This window comes from Bufo bufo, chromosome 3 (assembly GCF_905171765.1).
Source record: "Bufo bufo chromosome 3, aBufBuf1.1, whole genome shotgun sequence".
Taxonomy (NCBI): Eukaryota; Metazoa; Chordata; class Amphibia; order Anura; family Bufonidae; genus Bufo; species Bufo bufo.
Window position 1 is genome coordinate 123,772,054 of NC_053391.1, and position 18,350 is coordinate 123,790,403.

General features: G+C 42.3%; 1 protein-coding gene across 3 annotated transcripts in view; it reads right to left on the reverse strand.

Annotated features, from left to right (window-relative positions):
- Positions 1-896: 896 nt before the first annotated feature.
- Positions 897-18,350, reverse strand: part of MYO1C (myosin IC) — a 131,833-nt gene continuing 114,379 nt past the window's right edge. For all 3 annotated transcript variants that reach the window (XM_040423539.1, XM_040423537.1, XM_040423538.1), the window contains exons 27-32: positions 18,050-18,105; positions 17,386-17,521; positions 12,942-13,012; positions 6,809-6,906; positions 5,533-5,632; positions 897-3,842 (exon numbers count right to left, since the gene is read on the reverse strand). In XM_040423539.1, coding sequence (XP_040279473.1) covers positions 3,816-3,842; positions 5,533-5,632; positions 6,809-6,906; positions 12,942-13,012; positions 17,386-17,521; positions 18,050-18,105 — 488 coding nt within the window. In that variant the 3' untranslated portion in view covers positions 897-3,815. The remainder of the gene's footprint in view (positions 3,843-5,532; positions 5,633-6,808; positions 6,907-12,941; positions 13,013-17,385; positions 17,522-18,049; positions 18,106-18,350) is intronic.

Genomic DNA, 18,350 nt, shown 5'->3' on the forward strand with positions numbered 1-18,350 from the left:
AGGTAGAAAGCTGTGGACAGATGCCCTTTAACTTTTTAGTGGGTAGCTATTATTTCAAGAGCATCTTCTAACTTGCTTCACATTTATGACCATGTGGTTCTTACCAGTTATTTTATGACTGTATGCTCAAAAATGCTTAAGCAAGGTACAGATGGAATACAGGCTAACCTTTATGGGTAAAGCAAAAGCTGGATCTTGTTTTCTTCTATATTGTATGATCAAGCATACGGTGGCAGTTTTCATGCTTTGGAAGTGCATATGATAAGTGCTGAAGTGATTGTCCTGGTAAGTGTCTTTATCCAACTGTCATGGAGGTTCATCCTGTAATAACTGTGGGCTGTTGTATTATGACCTCTACAGGAGAATTCTCCATCTTTAATGTCTAAAAATTATTTGTAGCCAGAATATTTGCTGTGGTCGACCCCTCGGCCCTCCCCTGGCTCCATTAGTCCTTTACTGTCTGTTCTTATCTGCTGCTTACTCTAGTATTTAATTATGCTGTTCTATATGTTTGATATAATTTTTTAATAAAAATTTAGCTTAGATATTTGCCCTGTGTACCACAGTCTGCTGTTGCAGACATTTTTTATGATATTATCTTCATTAAATTACTATGTTTGTAAAATATCTATGTGTGGAGGTGTCCAATGTCTGTTTGGTTTAGTGACTATGTATTTTGTCCTCCCGACATTATTACACATGTATATAATTGCCCGGCCTTTCTAATAGGTGTGTTGTTCCATCTTTAATGTGTATCCTGCTTTAAAAATCACCCTTCACGCCGAGTTCACATATAAGACAAACACGCCCACAACACTTAATAAAACTATAGCCATACAAAACATAGAACCACCAGGATACGGAGGCAAAACAGAGTAAATGAGATGACACATTGGTATTAACTGCAGATTTATTGGTGGAAAGGCACAAATGCAATCACTGGCGTTAAAGCATTTTCTCTTACACCTATTCAGAAGTAAGAACAGTATGGTGGTAACCATTCTACTTAAACATATCTATTGCCTGCACATAAGGAAGTCGGCTTTTTATGCTGAATGAAAAGCAATTCTCTAATTCGCACGTCATTATGGACATCTGCTTTTTGTCTCAAAGCTGAAGCAATTGATATGATGAAGAGGTTAGATGTTCTAAATCTGGAGGCCTCGGCTGTATAAAGGTGAAGGATATACTTTAAGTCACAGTATCTGAAATGTGAAGATAAGAAGATGGCACCACCAATCTGTAGTGTGTCAACATTCGGTTAAAAAGCAACAGATGAGTAACAAGTTAAAAACAAAGAACTGAATAATAAATGTCTCTGTAGCATTGCAATGTTCTGAAGTCCTGGTTCTCTTTCAATTGACATGGCAGTGTATGGTATGAGACTTTAGTTCACAAGCTTAATAACATCTCATCATGAGGCTAAACAAAATATACAATGAATACCAAAGCTAACACAAACCGTATAAAAAAAAAAAATCCTGTTGGTCAAACATCAGTGGTGAAGCATGGCTACTCATGACAGCTTTTGTACAACTACACGTAGACAAATGTTATGACTTGGTCTGTTCAAGTAAAGATACCAATACACATACTTTAGTCCATTGATCAACTCTTAAGACCTTGAGTGCTGTTTAAATTTAAGGAGGATCTGGCAGCAGTCCTGACAAGTCCCTTTTAGAAAATATTTTGTACTCCCCATGAAATAATTCTGGAGCGCTGCACTGGGCTGTTTCTCTGTTCTACTGCTTGGAAATGTATGAATACCTCTGCGTTACCATTCCCCTCGCCAACAGGGGGTGATGGAAAGACTTACAGTTTTAGGCGTCTTTTTTTTTTTTTCAGTCACAGACAGAAGTGGATCCAACAGGAAGGAGAAACTGTGTGTGTGGGTCTACTAGCATTTTCCTAATGGTGTTTTTTCGTCGTAAAATATCAGGAAAAACAAAACAAAACCTGCTACAACATGCTGCATTTTTTAAAAGAACCCCCAAAAATAAAAAGCTTGTGTGTCCACATTTCTTATTTCCTATAAACCTTCAGCTAACTTTTTTTTTGGCAGTAAAAACAAGTACAGAAAAAAAAAAGCCAGCAAAAACCTGTGTGTGAACCCACCTTAAGAGCTTTCAAACATGTCTTGGTTTTTGACTGCTAGAAAAAACACCATAACAGCCACTTGAGGTTTTTTCCATACCTCATGCATTTTTATGGCTTTTTTTTCAAGCATTTTTTTCTGTATAGAGAAGGAGGTGGAGACATGCTGGAAAATGCCAATAAAAACATGTGAATGCACCCTAAAAAATGGAACTGTGAATACTAACAGTATCAGACTGTGTAGGACAGTCCCTACTGAGAACGAGAAAGTTGACACAAATTGGCCATGTAGGCATAAATTTCCAGAAGGACTAACAGAGGGTCAGCATAACACAGGACACTCCAGGATTGTGCTGTCGTGGGGAATACAAGGATTTAAGATATCTGACATGTCAGGATTCTGGACAGGTCGCCTATAAGAGGTCTACGCATGAAAATGGTGCACATATAATGTAGCTGCACTCCTATTTCACTTCCCTTTCCTTTGGTGTGCACATAAACATGCCTCCAGCAGACAATTCCACTACTTCCTATTAAATATATGGATCTTTGTGAATGGGGAGAGAACTATACCATGTTAACATACAGACCTCTCTGGAATAGGCAGTCTAGAATAAATTATGCAGTAAGGGTGGGTTTACATCACGTTTTATGCCTCCGTTTCACGTATACGTTACAAAAGAAAAAAGAAAAAGGATACAAAAACGCAGCACACCACGTACTTGTATCCTGCACAGTCCAGAAAAAAACAATGTATACTTTTTTTTTTTTTTTACTACAATGGAACTCTATGTTGAACAGATGCCACTGTCTGCAGCATCCGTTTAACGTATACGTTTTTTGTATACGTTAAAAGGATGGGAAAAACGTGACCTGAATCCACCCTAAATTCAGCATCTGTGAAGCCTTTAAGTCTATAAAGTTGAATTGCAGATATGAGAAGACAACTGGTGAAAGAGTAACGAGTGTGAGCGAATTAGGATTTCTCCATGTAATAACAGTTAGTTAAGGTGCCCTACACAATATATATATATTGCACATTTTAGTATTTCTTACATTTACAAAACATTAACTCTTGCAATGGACGTCACCTCTAAAAGACAGTGACGAGGGTTTGTCCACTCATTTACATATGGCTTTGGATTTCTCTTACAACACAAAGGCATTGTAAGGCTTTTCTGAGAAATGTTGCACAATATATCTTTTAGTAGAATAAAAGCTATAAAATCTGCTTAATATACCTCAATACCTGAAATTAAGATTGCATAAATAAGTTTCCATTTACTTAGTGCAGACTTCCATTTTACTTTATGAAGTCTGTGTTTGAACCATAGCCTGGTATGTCTGCAAAGTGGAAAAGGCCTCTCTGGCATTAGAGTAAGAGACTAATAATATTCTATCATCCTCCTCCCACTCAGACGTGTACAGAGGCTAGAGCCCACCACCTTAGTGGCAAAATCCCAATATGCCTACTGCAGAAAATGCATAAATATACCATAGGAGCGGGGGCGGGGTGCAACTGTGCAAAAGCAAGTTAAAAAATAAAATATTTGACTTTCACAAATATATAAAATGATTTCTTTCCTTATTTTAAGCAGCGCAGGTCTTTGGTAACTATCAAATATAAAAAGCAGGCATTGTTCAACAAGTGGGGGAAATGGGTGAAGGTGAAACTGTCAGTTCGGTTGTAGTCCAGATTCCTACTGAATTGCAAATTTTCATCATCGGGAATTCAGCCGTGGCGCAACCTTTAAAAGAAAAGAACACTTACATATTAATACTGGAAACATTCTCGTTCTCTGCTTACTAAAGAGAGACTTCCATCAAAACTGTTTTAAATCACTTATTAACAACCTCTAGGTGAATATTCTAGTCTATTATAGACAATGGGTGGAAGAGTTTTCTGGATATAATACTATGTGTGCGAGATCCAGTACAGTCTTTAACTTCCTCTCTGTCTGGACTGTTAGCACAGCAGAGAGTCTCACGTTATACTGTCAGACCAGTGAGGAGTGATGACTCCTGACTGATGCCATCCCAATGGTGTGGTTGGTCAAGGCTTCTCACATTGCACTGCTCAACAGTTTGCTGCAAGTCTCTCTGTCATTCCAGTCCCCCGCCTACTATTCTAATAAGGATTGCCTCGTAGATAAAACCTTCCCTGTGTGGCAGAGGCAGAAACTGAGATTACTCTGCTCTCTGAGAACTTTCCTCTCTCTGAAAGAAGACACTATTTCATATTGGATTTTTACTAGCATAATACGGACAACATTTTTCTATTAAAAAGGGGTTGTCAGAGACAATTAAAAATCCCAGACAAGCCCTAAAATGACATAAAATAAAAAGACAGCTCCGAGGACAGTGATTGACTGCAGACACTGTACCCCAGCATGTCACAGACACTGAGGTGCACAGTGACATGCAGGTATTCAGAACTTCACTGCAGCAGTCGATCACTGTGCTTAGCGGTAGACTGATGAGGGCAGAGACTGGCTGCAGCAGTTGCGTCTGACTTGCTGGGATATGACGTGTAACCTCTGCAGAGACTGGCTGCAGCAGTTGTGTCTGACTTGCTGGGATATGACGTGTAACCTCTGCAGAGACTGGCTGCAGCAGTTGTGTCTGTGATATGCTGAGATACGACGTGTAACCTCTACAGTCAATCGCTGTCCTCCGCTCTGTTTTTGTATTTTATGGCATGAGTGTGTATAATTTTTTGTAACTTTAAGCCATTTTGGGGATTGATCCAGATTTTAAGCAATAAGCAGCACCAGTCAGATGCCTCTGGCAACTTTGAGGAAAAAAATTTAAATGGACAACTTTAAATTTCTCCTCACATCTATTGTAAGCATCAGGATTAACTGTTATATTCATGCTGGACCATAAAAGAGAAAAACAACCAAAAAACAGGACAATAACCACTTACAAACACGATTCTCCACTGCTACATGCATCCTTCTATGCCCAAAAACCTATTTTAGCTTTATTCACCACCCCTGTTGTACTGCTATTTCTGGTATTGGACAGGACTTGCACTTTCAGCACACTGAATATTACAAATCCAGCCATCCCCTTTTTTCCCCTGAGCTTCTGTATACCCCTAGCCAAACCTCTGGTCATGCGAGGCCATGACAGCGCTGTGGAAGAGGAGCTGACCCGCTTCTGCTCCATCATCACAATGCCAGCCCCTATCAGTTACATGATATGACGATGTGGTGACAACAGACAGCAAAATAAAGTAAAGGAATACTGGACTGCCAGATTCACGTGACAGCATTCACAAATGGCGAATTGGTGCACTACACGCAGGACAAGAATACTGGCATTTCTCCTCTTTTTATGCAGTTAGATGATTGCCATAAAATGTTCTTCCAAATACACTCTTTAGAAACAACGAAACAGAAAACAGAGCAGTCATATGAGAAGATGAGTCCTTACCACAGACAAGTGTCCGTTTTTGGCTTTAGCTATCAGCAGTTCTGAGCCTGGTGTAAAGTCGATGATGCCTTCTTTACCCTGACCCACAGTAAACTTGATGCTGAGAAAAACAGTAACAACATAATGAGATAGAGTCTGGCCGATAAAAGATACATAAAGAACAGGTCCTCTCACACTGGTGACATTGTATTAGACTGTACGCTGCGGTGACATGCATCCCAGATACAATGATGCCTGTATGCCAGCACACCAAAGGGGATAAAGGAACATTCACAAAACAAAGAAAGGAGTTACTATAGAAATAAAAAAGTAGTACCAGCAATTGTTAAAGAGAACTCCCAAACGTTCCCCCCACAAAATCAAAATTCTGGAAAATCTTTTCTTAGAGCTCTGCATTGTGACGTTCCATACACAGTCTGACACTGTCCGATCAGATCGTGCTAAAGATATCATGTTGAAAAAAAGGGTGATGGCAATGCCCACTTATCAATCCATTCATATATTTCCAGGAGGAATAATAAAGAAACATCATAAAGCAGAGCTCTAAGTTCTCAGCTATTTTTAGAGGAATACAAGTATTTAGAAAAGAACAGACAAATCAGGAGAGGTCTCCCTTAAAAGGAATAAATGCACTGATCTCTATTGCAAATTAGCGAATTGGCCTGTATTTAACACGCCGATTGAGTAAGCGATTGTCGGAGGGAAGTGTTCCCTCCCGGCAATCGCCTGCTAGCTAGCGGAAGAGAGCGCTGCTATTACATGCAGCGATCTCCTCTACAGCATGAGGAAGAGTAATCACTAATGCCATTGCTCGTCCCCATGATGTCTAGTGGTTTGCCAGCGGCAGATCGCAGAATCAGCACCATCTGTCAACCGCAAACGATTATTTTTAAACATGCTTATAAATTACAGTTGCCCAATGAACTAGTGTTTGCTCGTTTATCGGGCAATCAGAGGCAGAATTATACTGCAAGATGATTGCTAACGAACTTTCATCGGCAGGTGTAATACAGCCTTAATGCTGGGCCTGCAGAATGTTAAAAAGCAGCAACCAAGAGCTCATGTTTAATGCCAGTGCATCTGCCATGGTGAGTGGAACAGCACGGGAATGGTTAAAATCACAGCATCAGACTAGAATATAAAGGAACTGTTTACAATTGATCAAAAATGGAGGTCTTTGTAAAAAAAAAAAATATATATATATAATTACAGAGTGCAATCTGTGACCTCAACTGCAAAAAAAAAAAACAAAAAAAACAAACACACATCCACATACCTGCCCTGATTAATGTTGATATTGTTGAATTTCTCAGCTACTATGGCAAGTTTCGTCAGTGTCTCAATCACGTGATCGCTCTGCAGCACCACATCTCCCTGGAGACAAAAAAACCACTAATGATAAAAGATACGCCACACGCAGCACCCCGGCAGGTCTGCTTTCAAAAGGGAACAATAACACAGAGCTTAAAGGGGCTGTCTCACTCAGCAAATTACATTTATCATGTAGATAAAGTTAATACAAGGCACTTACTAATGTATTGTTATTATCCATATTGCCTCCTTGGCTGGCTTGATTCATTTTTCCATCACATGCCCCCATTCATAGAATGCAGTGACAACCGTTTGGAGTTCAAGGAGTTGTGCAGGGGCTTTATATTGATAACCTATCCTCAGGAGAAGTCATCAGAGTCAGATAGGCGGGGGTCCGACTCCTGACACCTTCACTGAAGGGCTGTTTGAAGGGGTAGCAGTACTCCTGCCAGTGCCGCTTCCTCTTCAGTGTTTATCTGCACATCATCTGCTTTGCAGTAGAGGTCCAATGGAATTACAATACATTCACTTGAATGGGATGGAGCACATATCGTTACACTGTGCCCTCGCTGCAAAGAGGACACGCAGGTCATTTTGAAGAGGAAGCAGAGCTTGCAAGAGTGCTGCTACCCCCTCAAAAAGCTGATCAGCAGGGGTGTCAGGAATCGGACCCTGTCGATCTGATGTTGATTATTATTATTAAAGAGCCATTCATTCCATAGCGCTGTACATATGAAAAGGGGTATACATACATAATACAGACAATTACAGACTGGTACAGAAGGAGAGAGGGCCCTGCCCGTGAGGGCTTACAATCTACATTGATGACATATCCTGAGGATAAGTGACCACTAATGCGCCTTTTTACCGACGTAAACAAAGGGGGTTTTAGCTAAACAGCTGGCTTTAATCAATCATTACAAGTAGCAAAATGGTGCCTTAAAAACTAGAACTTGTCCTGCAAAGAATAAGACCTCATACAAGTACATTTCATTTTGTAGTGGAAAAAAATAAAATGTAACATTTTTGCAGACTTTGCTTACGCCCCGAGTCTCAGTGATATCTTCTCTCTGCCAAATTTCAAGAAGATTGGGTATTTGGAGGTTGCACACTTTGATCAGTTTTGTAAAAGTAGGCAAAAAATACGATTTTTCAATGTTAATTACTTTTACTGGGAAAACTAGAAATCACAAACTTAAAATAATATTAAAACTAGACCCGAAGATTAATAGGTAGTATGATCGGCAAAACGTGTGTTATATTAATCCACTTTGAATGATGCAATCCCTTCTTTTGTTAGCTTGGTGACGACTTTTCAGTGATGCTCGATGACCCTCAACAAGAACTGTTTTTGTTGCTCGTCCCTGACCGATTCGTTACACTTTTTTATCAGAGCAATTCCTCTTTCTGCGGTATCACTGACCACCTTAAGAGCGTTCACATGGCTTATTCTGCAGTATTCTGTCACGTTGTGGACCCCAAACAATTCAAAGAACGTCTTTGTTTTATTAGTAACAAAATGGCTCAGGTCTTTTCCTTCAAAAACTAGGTTTTTACCCTCTAATCGTTTCATTTCTGTTTTCTTTGCAGGTTTGGTTTCTAAATTATTAGTCAGATTTTCCTTAAAGGGAACCTGTCACCTCCCAAAACCATCCCAAGCCGCCAGCAGTACCTGCCTGTAGACAGCAGTGTGTTTCTGATGATGCCTTTCTTCCTGAAGGCAAATGCAGCAAAAGTACTGAAAAGGTTGTTTTATCCCCTGCCGACGCGCTTCTCCACACATGCTGGAAGTCAATGGGGCAGCGGCCTCCTTGCTTCAAGTCACGGTAACCGCGCTCCCTTCCCTGCCCCTTCGCTGTGCCTGACAGCCGGCAGTTTGGCTGGCTTTGCCAAACTCTCTGCATAAGCGCTGTCAGTCACAACGAAGGGGCAGGGAAGGGAGCGCGGTTACCATGACTTGAAGCAAGAAGGCCGCTGCCCCATTGACTTCCAGCATGTGTGGAGAAGCGCGTCGGCAGGGGATAAAACAACCTTTTCAGTACTTTTGCTGCATCTGCCTTCAGGAAGAAAGGCATCATCAGAAACACGCTGCTGGTTACACACAGGTACTGCTGGCGGCTTGGGATGGTTTTGGGAGGTGACAGGTTCCCTTTAACAGCCTGAGTAATAAGCTCGTCCAAAAAAGCCAATCCTACGTTTGTTTTAGCAACTGTGAGAGCACTTTTTCTTTACGTATGCTTCTGGGTAGGTTCTCAGAAGCTGTAGACATATCTAAATCATTCTTTGGAGACCATCGACTTACAATTGCCTCGTGCAAAAAGCGAATATATATAGGAGGCTGACAAAATGTGCAACCTGTATCATTACTTTCAATTCTCGTTGAGGAATATTCAACTGTTTAGTGAAGAGGACAATTTTAAGTGCATATATTGCCTTTGCCATCCACCTTGCTTGATGCAGAGCCCCTGGGATCCTTAAGTCGTTTTTAGACCAACCTATTAGGTACAGGAGGGAGAGGAGTAATAAAGGTGATCAATGTGTGCAACCCCTAAATATTATCCAATCTTCTTGAAATTTGGCATATGTATCTTTTACATCACTGAGACTCGGGGCGTAAGCAAAATCATATGAAAATCACATCTTTGGAAAAATGAAACACCCTAAAGTACATTGATGAAAAAACAAAAAAAGTTATAGTTCTTGGAATCTGCGTGGTCACTGCGTGGTTAACCCACTGCACAACCCCTTTTGGTTTAAAGGAGATAGCTGGCCACAATGCAATCCTCTTGTAAATTATTAATGTGAAGCTCTGAACCATAGGGGGAGAATTTATCATTCCCTCCACACCACTTTTGTGGTGTAAAAAAAGTCACAAAGAATTCAGAATTCAGCTTATTTTACGACAGTTTTCTGGCGCCAAAGACGACTGAAATTTGTGGTAGGTCCAAGCTTCTGTAGGTTTCAGTCTAGGCCAGGGATCAGCAACCTTCAGCACTCTAGCTGCTGAGAAACTACAACTCCCAGCATGCAAACTTACTCGGCTGTTCTTGTAACTCCCACAGAAGTGACAGGAAGATTCTGGGAGTCGTAGTTTCACAACAGCTGGAGTGCCGGAGGTTGCTGATCCCTGGTCTAGGCACATGGGCTGCCCCTAATTAAAGGGGTTATCCGACTTAAATAAATCTATTCTAATTGCATTTATTGTAGACCAGTGAAAGATTCTTAAAATCACTTTCATCACCTATCTATCACTGTTTGGCCAGTTTAGTTCAGGGTCATGTTACACCTGACGTCCGTAACCCTGCTCTGCTGATGACGTTTCGTTTACAAGCTTCTCTCTGCTTGAGGGAGTGTCCAGGCTGTGTAAACGAGACGTCAGAGCCTCTGGTGCCCTTCCCCCTCCAGCTCTTGTCACTGCCTCGGCTCTGCTATGCGATCGCTCATGTGCAGTATTACCCACCGACAACCAGAGCCGAGGTGATCTCTTCTCCAGCAGCACAGGGTATGTTTGTCCCTCCTGCATTCACTGGGGCTAGAGGTGGCAGTTTGTAAACGTTCCCCTCTGCATCTGGGGATCGTTATTACAGCCCTGGTCCCCCCCCCCCCCCCACACACTAGTACACATTGAACACCCCCTGGGAAATATAAATAAATTATTGGCCATCATCATTATGATCATCATCATCATTATTCAGCTATATAAAATCCTTATCTGCCACCAATATATGGATTTATCTAAGCAATATCCATATTGAATATATATTTGAATAATATAGATATTGCTTAGATACAGATAATGCTAATGATATTTTCACACTAGCAGCAGGACGTATCCGACAGGCTGTTCACCCTGTCGGATCGGCCCTGCCGCTATTTGACGGTGCCGCTGGACGGATCCCTCTGTCAGAAAAAGACTGACAGAGGGATCCGTCCATCCACATGACAAGCGGATAGACGGATCCGTCCTTCCGGTCTACGCATGCACAGAACATGAAAACTGTGAAAAAGACTGAAAGAGTGATCCGTCCATCCGCATGACAAGCGGATAGACGGATCCGTTATTGCAATGCATTTCTAGACGGATCCGCACCTGGATCCGTCTACAAATGCTGTCACTTGTCACACTGATCGGCGCATCCAGCAGGCACGCAGCTCCGACAATGGAGCTGCCTTGCGGATCCGGCGTTGCAAAACTGAAGGACGGATCCGCCCTTCCGGTCTGCGCATGCGCACAACATGAAAACTGTGAAAAAGACTGCCAGAGGGATCCGTCCATCGACATGGCAAGCGGATAGACGGATCCGTTATTGCAATGCATTTCTAGACGGATCCGCACCTGGATCCGTCTACAAATGCTGTCAGTTGTCACACTGATTGGCGGATCTGGCGGGCAGCTCCGACGATGGAACTGCCTGCTGGATCACACTAACGCTAGTGTGAAAGTACCATAAAAAGTCGAAAATCCAGGACTTTTAGTCAAGTGGCCGCTCGCTGTGCACTGCCGTGCTGCGCCATAGCTCCACCACCGTCCCCTTTATAGTCAATGGGGACAGAGCGGCAGTCCAGCGGCACGGCAAAATAGCGGCTGGCCGGATCCGACAGGGTGAACAGCCTGTTGGATCGATCCTGCCTCTAGTGTGAAAGTACCCTTAGGCTCCATTCACACATCCGCAAATGGGTCCGCATTTGTTCTGCAATTTTGCGGAACGGGTGCGGACCCATTAATTTTCTATGGTGACGGAATTTGGAATTAGTGCAAATACGTCCTCCTTGATATACTGTAATAACAGAAAGAAAATTTTTAGACTAGAAACAAAACCAAACATGAAAGAAATGTATGTAAAATAACATAACTAAGGGCTCTTTCACACCTGCGTTCTTTTCTTCCGGCATAGAGTTCCGTCGTCGGGGCTCTATGCCGGAAGAATCCTGATCAGGATTATCCCCATGCATTCTGAATAGAGTGAAATCCGTTCAGGATGCATCAGGATGTCTTCAGTTCCGGAACGGAACGTTTTTTGGCCGGAGAAAATACCGCAGCATGCTGCGCTTTTTGCTCCGGCCAAAAATCCTGAAGACTTGCCGCAAGGCCGGATCCGGAATTAATGCCCATTGAAAGGCATTGATCCGGATCCGGCCTTAAGCTAAACGTCGTTTCGGCGCATTGTCGGAGCCGACATTTAGCTTTTTCTGAATGGTTACCATGGCTGCCGGGACGCTAAAGTCCTGGCAGCCATGGTAAAGTGTAGCGGGGAGCGGGGGAGCAGCATACTTACCGTCCGTGCGGCTCCCGGGGCGCTCCAGAGTGACGTCAGGGCGCCCCAAGCGCATGGATCACGTGATCGCATTGAACACGTCATCCATGCGTATGGGGCGCTCTGACGTCATTCTGGAGCGCCCCGGGAGCCGCACGGCTCCCCCGCTCCCCGCTCCTACTATGGCAACCAGGACTTTAATAGCGTCTTGGGTGCCATAGTAACACTGAACGCATTTGGAAGACGGTTCCGTCTTCAAATGCTTTCAGTACACTTGCGTTTTTCCGGATCCGGAGTGTAATTCCGGCAAGTGGAGTGCACGCCGGATCCGGACAACGCAAGTGTGAAAGAGGCCTTACACTGTACAGCTGCAATGTGACAGGGAGGTCTTCTGCCCTGTGTGTGTATTTATTTATTTTTATGCAAAGTGCAGAGCAGGGGGCGGGAAAGGTCAGATTGTTCACGCCCAGAAATATTCATGAGGCAGAGCTCAGGCTTTGTTGTTATACGCCCCCTCACCTTGTACTTCAGCATGTAAACAAAGCAATGACAGGACCATGAAAAGGTGCAAAAATGGGTTTTAACTTGATGAAATCAAGCTTAACCAAATTATATGTATATCCTGATGGATTTTAAGTGTTTTTTTTTATTTTTTTATTAACTCGGATAACCCCTTTAATGACAAGGAGTGAGCCTCATAATACATTAGACGCATCTTCCAGCATCACAAGGGATATTACAGACTGCCGCAAGACGCCAGTATATATCTCTATGTGCACAAGTGTCCACTGTATGATCACATGCACGGTAGTAAAAGAACAATCTATACCTAGTAAATATTACCTTTTGTTTGTTGTCTTCACATTTTACATGGAGGACAAAGAGGTTATCACTGAGACTGCTGACAGAGATTCCTGAAAAACAAGAGCACAGATACGAGTCTGAGGGAACAGAGACGTCCTCTTCATATACAGTAGCTGCTGATTGTAAAGTAGTGCTGATCAATCAGGTTAGAACATGCATCATCCTGTATGGGGGACCAACTGCTGGGACCACTGCTGCTCACGGGAACAGGGGTCCAGTGTTACCAAGTATGAATTTTTTATTTTGTGTACATGATTATGGGGGCAGCCATCTTGCATGAGCAGCTGTTAACAGCATTTAGAAATCTGATTTATAACAGACCATAGGCCACAATGGGAGCGTTTTCTAGACATGCTCTGTGACCTGTGCAGAGGTAACTTAACCTCTTCGCGACCCCTGACAGTAGGTCCACTGGGCGCGAGAGAGAGAGAGTGGTGTATGGAGCAGGTGGATCAGCTCATCCCACTTCATATGTGTTTACTACAAAGCCAGCACTGGGCCGCAATGACCAGGAATGGAGACATATATATGACTGGGATCAGAGTTGTTATCTTCCATTGCAATCCTGCTTATGATATTGCGATAACATAACTGCTGAAAAGTGATCTGACCCGACCAAGAAGTGGCGTCTATTATAATTCTCTAATAGACAGTGTGGAAACTGCAGGATAAAAAATAATAATAATAATTAAAAAATATATATAAAATCACCAAAAAAAAAAAGGTATTGCCCCATGAAAAACTAGTGTTTTCAAACCAGCACCTGGATCTGAATACTTTAGTAATTGCATGTAATTAAAAATGTATTATAGCTACTCAGTTATTCAATGAATTTTATCTGTATAGCGCCATCTGTTTGCTCTTTTTCTAATTTCTCTGTCCTGCTCACTGAGATTGAAACACATGTTCAGTTCCATTCTTCAACTGCCACCAGCTGCAGCAGACAGGACACAACCTCTGAACTGCAGCAGAAAGGACATAACCCCTGAGTGCGCTCGCCGTCTTAACTGACAACTTGAATGGGGAGATCTCAGGATCCATGTGAGGTACAGGACTGGTTCTAATTTTGTTAGAAAAAGGGTTGTCATAGACTAGATTATATACAGTTGCAAGAAAAAGTATGTGAACCCTTTGGAATGATATGGATTTCTGCCCAAATTGGTCATTAAATGTGATCTGATCATCTAAGTCACAACAATAGACAATCACAGTCTGCTTAAACTAATAACACACAAAGAATTAAATGTTACCATGTTTTTATTGAACACACCATGTAAACATTCACAGTGCAGGTGGAAAAAGTATGTGAACCCTTGGATTTAATAACTGGTGGAACCTCCTTTGGCAGCAATAACTTCAACCAAACGTTTCCTGTAGTTGCAGATCAGACGTGCACAACGGTCAGGAGTAATTCTTGACCATTCCTCTTTACAGAACTGTTTCAGTTCAGCAATATTCTTGGGATGTCTGGTGTGAATCGCTTTCTTGAGGTCATGCCACAGCATCTCAATCGGGTTGAGGTCAGGACTCTGACTGGGCCACTCCAGAAGGTGTATTTTCTTCTGTTTAAGCCATTCTGTTGTTGATTTACTTCTATGCTTTGGGTCATTGTCCTGTTGCAACCCCCATCTTCTGTTGAGCTTCAGCTGGTGGACAGATGGCCTTAAGTTCTTCTGCAAAATGTCTTGATAAACTTGGGAATTCATTTTTCCTTCGATGATAGCAATCCGTCCAGGCCCTGACGTAGCAAAGCAGCCTCAAACCATGATGCCCCCACCACCATACTTCACAGTTGGGATGAGGTTTTGATGTTGGTGTGCTGTGTCTCTTTTTCTCCACACAGTGTTGTGTGTTTCTTGCAAACAACTCAACTTTGGTTTCATCTGTCCACAGAATATTTTGCCAGTAATGCTGTGGAACATCCAGGTGCTCTTGTGCAAACTGTAAACGTGCAGCAATGGGTTTTTTTTGGACAGCAGTGGCTTCCTCTGTGGTATCCTCCCATTAAATCCTTTCTTGTTTAGTGTTTTACGTATCATAGATTTGCTAACAGGGATGTTAGCATATGCCAGAGACTTATGTAAGTCTTTAGCTGACACTCTAGGATTCTTCTTCACCTCATTGAGCAGTCTGCGCTGTGCTCTTGCAGTCATCTTTACAGGATGGCCCCTCCTAGGGAGAGTAGCAGCAGTGCTGAACTTTCTCCATTTATAGACAATTTGTCCTACCGTGGACTGATGAACAGCAAGGCTTTTGGAGATACTTTTATAACCCTTTCCAGCTTTATGCAAGTCAACAATTCTTAATCGTAGGTCTTCTGAGAGCTCTTTTGTGGGAGGCATCATTCACATCAGGCAATGCTTCTTGTGAAAAGCAAACCCAGAACTGGTGTGTGTTTTTTATAGGGCAGGGCAGCTGTAACCAACACCTCCAATCTCATCTCATTGATTGGACTCCAGTTGGCCGACACCTCACTCCAATTAGCTCTTGGAGAGGTCATTAGTCTAGGGGTTCACATACTTTTTCCACCTGCACTGTGAATGTTTACATGGTGTGTACATGATAACATTTAATTCTTTGTGTGTTATTAGTTTAAGCAGACTGTGATTGTCTATTGTTGTGACTTAGATGAAGATCAGATTACATTGTATGACCATTTTGTGCAGAAATCCATATCATTCCAAAGGGTTCACATACTTTTTCTTGCAACTGTATGATTTAATTTTTTTACATGACCCCTGTAAACATATGTTTAGGATGAAAACTTGATTTAAACAGTAGGTCATTTTCTGATGACACATTCCCTGTAAATCTGCCAGAATAACTACAGGGTGGTAAATCTATAGGACAAAACCAATCAGTTATCTTAGGAGTCAACAATTTGCACACATTAAGGGTCCATTCACACGTCCGCAAGTGGCCGGCCCTGTAATAGAAATGCCTATTCTTGTCCGCGGCTATGGACAAGAATAGAACATGCTCTATCTTTTTTGCGGGGCCGGGGAACGGAAGTACGAATGCAGCCCCATTCATATGGACGTGTGAATGGACCCTAAACCCTGGTAGTGGGAACAGCAACCTCTGAACAGTAGCTATATACCAACAATAGGACAGAACAGTCTTTCATGAAAACCCCCTTAACCCTAAAGATGCCAAAAATGAAACGTTTAGCGATTGGAAACAACAATAAAATGGCCCATTATGATCAGGGCTCATCTGAGACCAGATGATAACTACAGGAGAATATATTGTTCCAGATTTACAGATGAAAGACGTTCCCACAAGGACAAAATATTCATAATACGTCAAACGAATGATCCAAATCTCTCAGACATTAGAGGTGGGCCAACTGCAATTAACAGTCTAGATCACCAATTAGCAACTGGGGAATAACAAAAGAGCTGCTTCTAATGAACATTATGCAACCAAGTTGCACATCATCGACCTCCATTACAATTACATAGGCCAGGGTGGTGCAGACCATGCATGGGCCAAGTACAGTATAATGCACAGGAATAGGGTTTGAAAGCAAGTGGGAGATTTTGGAATCCACAACAGCTCCTGACAGCAAATTTCCATTCTGAGGGTTTGTGCAGTCTCATAATTTTGATGACCCATCCAAAATATTAATGTTCTTTCATATTTACCTGCACACTCCCTTGTAGCGGAGGTGCAGTGTAATTACAACTGCTCCTTCTATTCACTTCTTAATACAGCTGATTGGTGGGGGTGCTGGCAATCAAACCTTCACAGATCTGATATTGATGGCCTATCCTGACAATAAGTCATCAATATTATGCTGCTGCACAACCCCTTTAAGGCACACCTCTGAGCCCTGCTCCTATCTCACAAACGTGGACCAATGTGAATGGAGAGCAAGTCATGCATGTGCCGCTTTCTCCAGTCACTGCTATGGGACTTCTGAAAATAGCCACATGCGCTCCCCTGGCTACTTATGGAAGAACCAAAGCAGTGGAAAGATATAAGAGCACATCCTACTGAAATGCCTACCGCTGAGGCCACCGATTATCAGGAGAGGTCACACGTTATCAACGTGACGTCACAAGACAGATCCCAGCCAGGGCAACTGTAGCAGCGCAGGATCTGGCAAGTAATGATCACTGCTTTATTGCAGGCAGATCCTCTGTGTTGTCTGGTTTCCACCTGAAACCGCATAACCCACTTAATGCTCTCATTCAGGCAATTACTGCAACCAAAGATAGTCACTCTATGGAGACTCAATTAGAGCATCATACATTATACCAATCATTGCACTGCTCTCCTGTGAAGTACAATACAGCAGAACAATAGAGCTGTCATACCGTTATCCCAATTCTATACCTACTATTAACATGAAGATTACCCCTAGTGCAATTAAGACATAACAGAGGTGATGTTCATAAGAAACTGATGAAATTCAAACCTGTCAAATTGGCATAATCAATCCTCTGCTTTAGTTTAGCTTCTTCCACAAGGTAAGCAGCATTCTGAGCGAGCAGAAGTTGTCTCCTCCGTGGCTTGTATCCCTTTCGGTCATACTTGACCACAGGCACTGCATACTGTAAAGAGGTATGAGTGTCAGGATAGTGCTATAAATGGTAGATCCATACATGAACGAGTAAACGCAGGTACGGTAAGAGGACCCGTCAGCAGTCCTCTTGCCTGTTCTAGTAAATGCTTACATTTCTAATAAAATAATTATGGAGCAACGTTAGGGATATTTGGGTTAAAGTTGAGACAAGAAAGCATTGATTTCTAACAAGGTATGTGCCTGCTTACACACCTCTTGGCGTTTGTATGCTCTCCCTCTTATGTGGCATTCATGCTGCGGTTTCCTTTCACACTCCAAAAACAATTCTGGTTGTTCACCTGTCCCTAGTGTGGGTATATTGTATACGTGCAACTGTGTTAGTCAAACTGGGTTGTGAGCTTCAGTGGGGACACCAGATGATGTGCATGATTACAACCTATTTACAGAAATATTGCTGCAGCATGTGTGATGTGTAATACAAAATATGTCAAATGGAATGTTGCCGTATTAAAACAAAAAAAACTTGACAAACCAGAAAGTAGAATGCAGTAAATACCGTTAATGCCTGGTTTTCTAATTGTTGAAGTATTTTAGTGTTGATCTCATCATTGCCTGGAAAGAAAACAGGATGGAGAGAGGCTGAATGATTTGGGTAGTAATAGTAACTAGTCACTTCTCACCCTTTAGTTAGCTGCTCTTTGTCCCGCATAATCATATACAAACATCCAGATTATTTGCAGAGGGTACTGCTTATAGTATCCTAGCGAAGCTATAGCTAAGCTAGAGAGATCCCTGTTCTGATGGGTTCCAAAATACTAGGAAGAGGAACAGCATAAGGCTACATTCACACGACTGTG